This window comes from Trachymyrmex septentrionalis, unplaced genomic scaffold (genome assembly GCF_001594115.1).
Source record: "Trachymyrmex septentrionalis isolate Tsep2-gDNA-1 unplaced genomic scaffold, Tsep1.0 scaffold52, whole genome shotgun sequence".
Lineage (NCBI taxonomy): Eukaryota > Metazoa > Arthropoda > Insecta > Hymenoptera > Formicidae > Trachymyrmex > Trachymyrmex septentrionalis.
Genome location: NW_017305694.1, coordinates 1,417,009 through 1,428,945, shown reverse-complemented (window position 1 = coordinate 1,428,945; position 11,937 = coordinate 1,417,009). Strand labels below are relative to the sequence as shown.

Genomic DNA, 11,937 nt, shown 5'->3' with positions numbered 1-11,937 from the left:
AACTATGGCCTTTCCTCTTTTTACTGTTTTATCAATAGTTTTTTTTTTCTGAAGTTCATCAACTTTTATCTCGTATGACAAAAAAAAGGGAGAGACAGACATAAAGTTTGAAACCTATTTTACGATGCTTTTTATTTTCCGTTTCTTGCTTTTTGCTATTTTTAACATTTTATTTTTTTGCTTCTTATCTGGTTTTTTGTTTTATGTCGCTCGAGATAAAAGTTAACGAATTTTGAACGAAACAAGAAATACGTAGCAAGGAATATTATACAATTGTTGATAAAACGGCAAAGGGGAAAGAAGCAAGAGATAAAGAACACATTGTAGAATAGGCTTCAAACACAATTGAAAAGCACAAGCAATAGAAATAGAGAATGATATATTTCAAGTTATCAGAAATTGGATATTCTGATATACGCAATTTCTGATTGATTGAAATTGTTCCTTGTTTCTGTTTCCTGTGTTTTTTAATTGTATCCCAAGCTTGAGACTCAATTGAAAATACAGGCAATGGTAACAAAGACTAATATGTAGATTTCCATCTCTCAAGAATTGTGTATTCTGATGTAGATGCACGATTTTTGATAGATTGAAATTTATTATTTTTTGTTCCTATTGCCTGTTTTGTAATTGTGTCTCAGGTTTTATGAGTTGAAATTCCCTGTTTCTATTGTCTGTGCTATTCAATTGTGTCTCAGACATCAGAAGAAAAAAGGAAGAGACATTTAACAAAGAGCACATTGTAGATTAGTTTTAACTAGGATCAATACGGTCGGAGCTAACCGATAGTCGAATTATGTAAAATACAGAAAACGATGTTAATTGGCTTTGTTCAATAGAAAAAGCAATTTTGCACACAAATGGTGCAATATTTTTTTATATATACTTCCAATTTTGTGAAGTGGAATTTCTCTCTAAAGAATGAAAACTGAGTCTTGAAAAAGAGTAACTCCATTTTCAATCTTAAGAGTGAGATTGACTCTTCAAAGTGAGATTCCAAGTTTTAGAGTGTAGTTTACACATTTAAATCCAATGAGAGGAATTAAGAACCAAGATCGATCATATTAAAAAAAATATACGATAGTTTCAAGTTGTTATTCTGCTGAACGGAGTTCCTTAAAAAATATTCGTTAGAGTGTGCTCGATTAATTACATTCGAAGCATTCAACAAATTTGTATATTCGCATTCGACGGCTTCTCTAACTGCAACTGACATAAGGATGCATCTCCGTTTACAAAATTCTAAGTGAAAGGATCGACATAAAATGACTGCGACGCTGACGCATTTCGCCCGGGGCCTGCGACGGAATACTGTACCAAGATTTTACGTTCCATCGGGAAGGTGTCGTTTAGTATGATCGTCGAGTTACAGCGACGCAAAAAAAAAAAAAAGAAAAAAAAAGAAGAAAAAAACAAACGTCGCAAAAAGTCACGACGCGCGATACCAAGTCCCGCGTGCCGACCTATTCGCAGAGCCGTCGCGGCGACCTCGACGACGTCGGCCGATAAGTCATCGCGCGGACACGCGTTACATGACATAACCCGCGACGTTCACCGGAGCGAGCGAGGGGGACGCGGATGAGAGAGAGAGAGAGAGAGAGAGAGAGAGAGAAGCGGAGTGTGGTATCACCGCCGTTCTCTCGTTCTCGCGTGTAGAAAAGCTGCGGCCGAGAAAACACGCGGCGCCATTCCGACCTCGCGGCCGCGGTCGCTGCATTTATTCCTGCATAGAAACACAATTTTTTTTGTTTCTTCTCTCCAATCTTGGATTTTATTCTCTTATTTTTCCTCTCTAACTGTAACCTTTTGCTCTTTCGTGAAGGAAGGAAAGGAATATTTGTTATATCTTCTGTTGTTTTAAGTCGATCTATATATAATTCACGGCAGAATTCGAAACAGAATTCTATTTATAATTTTATGTATCAAATTATAAATACGATAACATTATGATGAGAAAATTTCTTGTATTGCAAGAAATACGATATCGGATATGTAGGTTAAGTTGTAATTTATGTTATTTATTTGTATATAGATAAGATTTGTTTGCTTACCCGATTGGATACGACTCTATTCATAGCGCTTATAGATTTTCAATTTTTATTACACCATAGGTACAATTGACTAACCATAGGTATTTATACGCTGGATGTACTTGATGCGTCCTTTATATATTTATAAAATAGCGGATTAAGTTTACTTTGGATGATCTACAATTTGCGATCAAATTATAGATAAAATTTTACTCGTAATTTTGTATGTCACTTATATGTTACACACGACACGCAAAATTATAAATAGAATTCTGTTTTGAATTTGATCGCGAATTTTAGATCATCTAAAGTGGGTTTTGTAGTTAATAAATTTATAATTTTGATTATTTATCCATATTGTTTTCCACATTATACGATGCATAAAATTATAAATAGAATTCTGTTTCGAATTCTATCGCGAATTATACGAGTACATCATCTAAAGTGAGCGTTAGGCATTGTGCACAATGGAAGAAATATTAGAAATAGAAGTAAATATTAATACTACACTGAAATTTCTGATTAAAAATGGAATCAAAGTTTTCTGGTTAAATTTATTAGAATTTTAGTTGAGATAATTCTGGTTGATACAATAATTCTAGGAAAATCTACTAGAATTCTTATTTTTACAAGATATCAATCAGAATTTCAGTTATTTCAATTAGAGATTCTAGTAGATTTAATCAGAAAATTCTTTCAATTCGAATTCTAATAGATTTAATCAGAAAATCCATTTTCCATTAGAATTACTACATATTTAATCCAACCAGATCATTTTTCTCAGTGTATACTATATGTATGTACCTATACACGATTAGATCGTTGATATTTTAGACATTTTTTCTTTGAAATATTATTTCGCAACTTTTAACGCAAATTTTGTTATCGTTGTAGCGCATAACGCTGCTGCGCAACGGCGTTGTAACGATAATGAAACTTGCATTAAAAGTTACAGAATAAGCCTGCAAATAATGCTCTCTATCCTCTTTTTTTTCTATTACAACTCTATTACAAAATTTTCTAAATGTTAAAGTATACGTAAAAAATCATTTAATAATGTTTGTATACTTGTAAGGTTCGGTTTTTTGTTTTCCGATTAACTTTTGATTTAGACTAAAGGTACCTTCAAATGGTATGATCAACATATGCCAACATTAGCAAATATCATAGACATACATGACATATATAATTATCCATATATTGAATGTAGTTAACATTTAGCGAATGTGTGTCGTTGGCCTATATATTGTGGAGGCTTTACAGGCTTTTTACAATAAGTCATTATCTACATCCAGAGAAAGGTTTTTTTCGATTTAAAGAAATGTTTCTTTGCTATACGGTTTAAAAAAAAATTTCTTTGATTTAAACATTATTTTTTTAAGTTAAATAAAAGAATTTATTTGATTACAAAAGATTATGTTCAAATAAAAAAATGACGTTTAAAACAAAGAAACTTTTTTTTTAACCGTATAGTAAAGAAACACTTTTTTGAATTAAAGAAATCTTTCTCTAGGTGTAAGAGCTTTAAGTCTTAAGCCGTAAAAAATTCACCAATTACAAATGAATGTGAGAAGAATAATCGACTATGATTGGTCAATTTCTTATGGTTTGAGATTTAAAGCTTAGGTAATGGCTATTGTAGAAAACCTATTAAGCTTGAAACACAATTGAAAATCACAAACAATAACAACAGGGAATAACAGATTTCAGCCTATCTGAAATCGTATGTACCAGAATGCACAATTTTCGATAGGTTGAAATCTATTATATTTATTTCTTATTCCTAAAGTATTTTTCAACTGTGCATTAGATTTTAACCTCACTTAATCTAATAATAATGTAAAAATTATTTTTTGTGATTAGTCATAGTTTTTCTAACTATGACTAATCACTAAACTGATGGTTTCTTAGTGGTATTTTTAGAAGTCACTACAAAACAATTAGTTCAGTGACTAACCATAGCTGGAAAAATACAATTTTTACATCAAGAGAATAAATCTAATTATAAATTAACTAGAAAATGAAAAACTGGGCCTACACACAGAAAAATAAGCAAGTAATAATTACTCTATGCAAGTAATAATTATTTATTTCAATCATTTCAAAAGTTTATATATCCGCAAATCTATCATAAGTTCATCACAAGCATTAAATTTATTCAAAATATATTCTGAATCCTAGTAAGTTTAATACTTCAATCAAGTTTATTAAATTAAAACAAATTCAATTTGCTTATTATGAAAAGTTTGTTTCTTCGATCAATTTTATAATATTCCTCAAAAGAAAATAAATTCTTGTTTTGAGTATATGACACTCTTGTGTTTTTGTAAATAATAAGTATATTTTAAAGTTATTATCAAGAAAATATTTTTTGTTAAAAATAACCATTACTTAAAAGAAAGAAAAATAAATTGAGTAATCTTATCTTAGCAGTAGAGTGATATTTTTCTGTGTGTAAAAATGAAAATTAACTCGAGATCAACATATCCGCGTGTTACTTACGAACGATTTATCGTGTAAAAGATCGGAAATTTTTTTTTGTACATAATATATGGGTTAAATATTCAATTATATTAGAGAAATAAAAAAATTAAAAGTATAATGATTAAACGTAACACACAATGGATACAGGTAAGATATATATATCTTCACCAATATATAATTCTAATTAAAAATTAGGAAGAAAATTAAATATAATGTACAATCTGGATACAATCTCTTTTAGTCTGTATATTTTTTCTAAAAATTAGATTTAACATCTATTCTTAATGTTTTATTTTTACTATTTAACATTTATTCCTATCTCTAGGAATATTTCTTTCATTGTACGCAGGTCTTTACATTTTCTGTTAAAGTTTCCCCTCAATCACTCCTATCATTCTGGATGTTTTCCGTTCTCTTTTCCTCTCCCTCCTCCCCACGCAGTCCGCCTACAGGTTTCATTATTTTTTATTATAACCTCAGGTTTTGTATGTAACTTTTTAGATTGCCCATTGGCCATTTGCCCTTTTAACCTTTCTCAATTACCGCACTGAGGTCACGTTTGACGTCAGCGACTGGACGACATATATTCGCACTTTGGGGAGAGATACACGACCTATTCGAAACGAGAACGGCAGGCATATCATCCCCTTTGCTGGTTACCGCTCTTTTTCCCAGAGTCTATTTACAACCACCGGCGGGTGTAATTAGTCAGCAACGCAAAATCACATCTCCCGTTATGAGAGGAATCTGTTTTCTTTTCTTTTTCTCTCCCCTCCTCTCTTTTTCGAGAACGGCAGGGTCGCGCGGTTGCATATCGCGGGCGTGTTGGCCGCACGTGACGTAACACACAGCACATTACCCGGCAGCCTCGGCCGCGCGCTCGTTTGCTCGGCCGTAGAGAGGAAAGCAGGCAAGCGGGACGCGAGAATGCACCTGGCTGGTGCGGCGCGGCGCGGCGTGTCCCAGCCCGGTACACAAGAGAGTGACCTGCCAACCTGCGCGCTCTCGCTCGCTCGCTCATTCGTTCGTTCTCTCTCTCTCTCTCCTCTCTCTCTCTCTCGCCCGAGCGTTCGACGGAACGACCGACGGAGCGGCCGGCCTGCGTTCACCTGCGCGCAAGGTTGCTGCGGGAGAAGCATAGCGGCGGCGGCGGCGCGCGGTTCTTCTGAGTTCTCCGCGTGAACCGACCACGAGCGAGAACGCGAGCGTGGACGCGTCGCGATCGGCGCACGTTGCGACGAGCGAGTGAGCGAGTGCGTGTGTGCGTGCGTGCGTGCGTGCGTTCGCTGTCCGGTCAACTACGTTATTCTCCACGTAGCTTCGCGTTCAGCATTATCGCCGATATATGCGGTGATCACACACGGTCGAGGAACCAACCGATCGAGCGAACGAACGAAGAACGAACGAGCGAGCGAGCGAGCAGGCAGAAGACCGAGCGACCTGACACACAACAGGTAGCGTACTGTGCATTCCGTCCTCGAACTTTGCGCGCAAGCGCGCGCTCTCGGAGTTCGGCTCGCTTGGACTCTCCGGCGGAATCGAAAGTGACTCTCTCGACGCGTGCGGCCACCTCGGAGCTTTTGACTTCTTGACGGAAGCGGGAGAACGAGCGTTACCAGTTTGACCTCGCACCGTGCCGCGCCACATCGTGCCGTGTTGTACCGCGACATGGTCGATGGTCGTCCGTCGGACGCGCACCAGAGTATCGAAAGCAACGTCTGTGCGCTGTGTTTGCATACATTTGCATTTTATAGGCTAGCAATATTTAGAAGCGAATCGTACTGGAGCGGCTCCGGGGTGACGTTCCCACGTCCGGACATGGTAACAGTCTTTTCGATTCTCCATCTCGCCGTGGCGTGAACTCCGGATTTGAAACCTCTGGTTTTCTTCTTCTTTTTGAACTTTTTCAATAGAGGGTTGACTAGCTCTAAATCCCTTACATTCTGAGAAACCTATTTAGTTGAATCAATTAATTCCTTGTTCGAAAATTAGCAAACAAATTCTTGGTTGATATAACAAAGTAAATTAGTTGAAGCAAAGTATTTGGTTATTATAACGTTTTACTTGTTTTTGATAAACGTTGACATTTAATAAAGTTGTTTATCAGAAACAAATAAAATGTTACAATAAATGCTTTGCTTCAATTAAATTATTTTGTTGCGTCAACCAAGAATTTGTTTGCCCATGTCCAAACAAGAAATTAATTGACTCAAATGGGTTTCTCAGAGTGTATAGTCGGAGGCTTGTGACCGTTTTCACTAATGTAGATTAATTTTAATCTTGGTTTAACTTTACTCTTTCTTTTTTTTTAATTCTTTAATTCTAACAGAGAAAAAAGTTGCTGTTTAAAAAAAAATTGGCTGCGTTCAGAGAAAACTAATCAATTAGCGTTTATAGTGATTCTTTAATATGATTGGTTCCTACGTTAGATTCAGCGAAGAACTAAAAGGCAAGAACTAATTATATTTAAAAAAAATCACTAGCACTAACTGATTAGTTTTCTCTTGATTCAACTAAATGCAACGGTCACGGGCTATCAGCAAATATTTATCAATTTAAATAAACATTTGTTACTCCAAAGAAATAATATGTTTTAAATTACAAGATTTTATTGAACATAACTAAACATATAAACACTTGGACTTAAATAATCACTACAAACTAAACGCATTTAATCAAGTCAACAACTTTTTTCTCAGTGCAACAATTAGAAAAAGATAAAACGTAAATTGAACTGAGATTAAAGTCAATCTTACATTGAAATCGAGTGATTTTTCTAAGAGTGATATTTCATTTTTTAAAGTGAAATTCACTCTAAGTTTTAGAGACTAGTGATACGAATGCGGACGTGAGTCTGCAAGGCGCAAATTCTGTGAGGGTGGGATGAAAAAAGGATTTAAAATGGTTCTTCAGTAAGGTGCTGAAAATTTGATATGCTTCACCAGGACCCACTCAAAATCACAAATATCTGCGTAATTTGGACAAAATATTAAAATTACGTGTACATTTTAATGAAATAATATGAAATAAACGATATTTAGTGTGCAAAAATAATGAAATCAAAAGAAATTGATTTCTTTACAATTTGTTCTTGTGAAAATTCGATATTTGCTATTTTAACGTTAAATATCTTTCTAGAATGGCTGATGTCCTTTACTTTTTTGTGACCATTATAATCGTAATTTTTTTAACAATTACAATCTCGTTTTTTAGAGAAATTTATGGTAATGTTTGTATGCAGTTAGTTCAAAGAAGCGTCTCCGACTCTTATTTGTCACTAGATTATACGTTACATTTTCCACATTTTTTTTTCTTTCTTATTTCATGGAATCTACCTTAGAATTTGGCACACGTCAGATTTGCACACTTCAACTATTACATAAAAAAAAAAAAAGATATTTCTACACGCAGAAAAATATCATTTTATTGCTAAGAAAAATAATTACTCAATTTATTTCCTTCCTTTTGAGTAATACTTATCTTTAACAACGAATATTTTTTCGATAATAATCTTAAAATATGCTTATTACAAAATTTTAGAAAAACATTATTATATATACTTAAAACAAGAATTTATTTTCTTTTGAAGAATAATATAAAATTGATTGAAGAAACGAACTTTTCATAATAAGCAAATCAAATTTGTTTTAATTTAATAAACTTTTTATTAAAGTATTAAATTTATTAGAATTCAGAAGGTATTTTGAATAAATTTAATGCTTGTGATGAACTTATGATAAATTTGCGGGTATGTGAACTTTTGGAATATTTAAAATAAGTATAATTATTACTTTCATAGAGTAATTATTAGAGGAAAGCCCCGTATTAAGAGATAGGCGCTTAATATGAGATAGCGACGTTTCTCCTAAACTAATAAACGCTAACTATTAATTCTACCATGAATTTATTTGCTTTTGGATTGAAAACTATTTAGTAAAAAATTCATTATTAGATCATGTCTGTAGTCATTGTAAAACAAGATTTTACAATTTGGATGTTTTCAAGTTTTATTGAGATGAGCCTTTAAACCTTGTTTATTGTTTAATAAATAAATATTTGGCAATAAATGTTTCATGTAGTGATAGAGTAAGGTCGTACTAATAGAAAAATACGGGATATGTTGAATTGTTTAATTACAGAAATTAGATTTAATGATCGTAAAATCATAAGGCGTGGAAATCGTTATATGAGATACCCAGGGTATTTCTAATATGAAATAACCCATATTCTTATGTCATAGTGAAAATCGTTGCTAAAGTATAAATGTTATTGTACAATAATAAAAAAGACAACCGGAATGAACGTCGAGTGCCTATTTCCGCAATGCTTGATTCCAACTACCTGAAGAGTTCTGGGTATACATAATCTATCACATGCTAATTTTTCGCGCACGCTGACTGTGTTTATTTATATTTTAGAAATATTAAATAAAGTTTTTTAATTGCAATACTGATATACTTTGCGTTTTACTATCGATTTCTCGGGGCATCTCATATTAGAGCACAATTTTTGAATTTTGCGATTTGCTCACTTTTCACATTTCTTTAATTGTCTTAAAGCTTATTAAATTCCCTTCAAAATGACCAATTATTTTTTTAAAATCTGCCTATAGACTTCTAGCATTTATCCAAAATGAACTCGGTATCTTATAATAGGGGCCTTTCTTCTATTTGTATATCTTTCTGTGTGTATGTGGGAACTCGATTAACTGTAAAACTACTTTAAAGAACGGGCATGCGTTGTTATCGAAACGCGCTCGGTACACCTTTTATTCACGCGCTGACCTTTCGATCGGGGGCACGACCGCTGTCTGCATTTTTACACGAGAGTCTGCTTTTTCTTTCCTGTTGTCTTCGAGTCTTTCGTATCGAGCCGCGCGTAATCAGCCGCGACTTATCAGCGTTTGCGACGTGCTCGCCCTTATCAGTGTGGCACGACCGAATCGATTTGAAGAACGAAAAGCGATCGTCGTGGGATGTTTACGGTTGACGGTCGAATATCGGTAATGATTGCGCGACGCTCGTGCGAAAATACAATCGTTGCCAATGTCTCGATAATGGTGGTGCCGTTTTTCAAGGTGGAATAAGTTCTCCTTAGAGAATCTCGTGATATCTCGCGGATGTCTCGTGAATCCCGCGTTCTTTCAAAAATTTCAAGATCATACGGAAAGAATGATTTTGTTGGAATATTTACAAATTTAAATAGACGCAAATATGAAGATAATTTTGTTAAATCATCAAAATAATTATGCACGCTGAGAAAAATTTCCGGTTGAAAATGGACGAACCAGAAAATTTTGATCATATCAATTAAAATTCTGGTAATCTTAATTAGAATCATAACAGATTCAAATTAGAAAATTCTGATTCGTCCGTTTTCAATCAGAATTCCAATTAATGCAATTAGATTATTTTCAGTGTTTTGGTAATTCAAATAATACTGCAAAAGTTTTGATATTTTAGTAAGTAGTTTGAAGGTCCTACATAATTATTTTGTTTTTCTGATACCTTGATAAGTACTGAAGAGAAGCCAAATCGAGGTCGAAACTTATTGTATGTATAATACTTTGTAATTATATGCGAATATGCACAATAATTCACACGCCGTTAATTGCTTACAGTTAATTGCTCTTGCGGGCTTTTATTTTATCTTTTACTTAATAATTATTTTAGTCCAACAAAGTTATTTTTAGATCTTAGGCAAAATTTTAGATACTTCAGAAAAATCATTCTTTCTGTGTATCACAAGCGATGATGAGATGATCTGAAAATGTATTTTGAAATTCATAGAACGCGAGTAAGTAAAAATGTATATCGGGGACATTTTGATAAGTAAATAGTGACCGATATAACGCAGAATAAATATTGATATTTTATATATGAATCATATGATTTTAATCGTATATCTTTCGATGACAGATTTATTTACAATTATAAATACGCGTATCACAAGTGTCTGTCCAAAGTTACTTGTGTAATTACAGATTAATTTAATTTATGTAACAAGTTTACACTTCGTATAACATATAAATGGACAAGAGATTAAGTTTATATGGAAATGGACAAGAGATTAAGTTTATATGGAAATAACGGTTTTGCTGAAGTATTTAAAAATTAAGCCAGTTACGTATCTGAAGATTATTACGTTGAACTATCAAAATAATTATGTAGGACGCATGATAATGATGCAAAGGTTTTCACGTTCTAACGACCAGTTTGAAACGTTCAGTATAATTATTTCAATGATTCAACATAATTCTTTTCAGATCTTTATTTAACTAAATTCCTAGATACTTCAGAAAAATTGTTCTTTCCGTGTAGAATTATCCCCAGTAGCACATGTTAGTTTTATATACGTTTCTTAAACGTTTGTAGAACATTAGGTACGTTTAGAAAACGTGATATAAAACGTATGTGGACCAATAGGTGCAACCTGGGACGTAAATGAAGTATTAAGAAAAGCAATTTGCATGAGAAAGAAGCGCGTGTATATGTACAAGCTTGTATATGATGTCTGGAGAGCGCCATTTTACATATCGGACCGAAGAGTAAAATCGTCTATAAATCGCATAGAAATCGGAGCAGCGACGATCGTGCGTGGAACGTGTGAAAATGGACCACTCGCTTCTACATGACAGTAGCCGACATGACAGTAGTCGACGGCGCGGCGGTGCAGCGTAGCGCGACGTAGCCAAGCATCGGCATGCACCTCTACCTACCTAACCGCGTAGCAACCTACGAACCGAGGAACTCCATCGGGACCATCTCTTTCACCTCTCAAAACGGCGCCGTAGGGGGGTCGGCGAGAGATCGAGCGGCGGAGCCGGGGGCGAGGGTGAGGAGTTTCTCCCCGGCAGGTGGGGACGGACCGGCAAATGCTCCAGTTTACATTTTTATCCCGCGCCCCTGCGCTTAGTTCTTCGAACACACTTCGGATCGCGCAATCCGTCTCTCTCCTCTTGCCTCGCGGCGGGATGCGATCGCGAGAAGAGAGCGAGGGATCGGTATCGATTCGTCGAGGACGGTGCACTTTCCCGCGAGCGACAACGCGATGACTGACAGCGTTGGCCGTGTAAATTATTATCGCGTACCGATCTCGTTTAAAATTGATTTCAATGGCAAATCAGAATTAAAACGTTTTGCAGAATTCCATTCTTGGTTCGCTTGCTTCTTGCGTCTTATTCTAAAACGGTCCCTGCAATGCAAATTTAAGTAAAGCTTATAAAAAGCTTATAAAAAGCGATTTTAATATACATATATGTATATACATATATATGGCCTATATTGGGCTACAAAAAAAGGATTTGCACATTTAAACGTATATAACATAATGTTATTTTTTCAAAACTAAATCGTACATATATAGATAGAAGTTGTTTTTTACTCAGATTTGTAGACGTTTAATTAGACGTTTAATTAGTTTA

General features: G+C 34.6%; 1 protein-coding gene across 10 annotated transcripts in view; it reads left to right on the top strand.

The window, feature by feature from the left end:
* The window catches only part of LOC108751838 (orphan steroid hormone receptor 2-like), a 24,869-nt gene that overhangs the window by 8,570 nt on the left and 4,362 nt on the right, over positions 1–11,937 (top strand). For 2 of the 10 annotated variants that reach the window (XM_018492280.1, XM_018492275.1), the window contains exon 1: positions 6,249–6,335. The exons of 5 other annotated variants lie outside the window; for them this stretch is intronic. In XM_018492280.1, the coding sequence (XP_018347782.1) occupies positions 6,333–6,335 (3 nt within the window). In that variant the 5' untranslated portion in view covers positions 6,249–6,332. 3 more of the 10 variants (XM_018492281.1, XM_018492278.1, XM_018492276.1) reach the window with 3 other exon arrangements.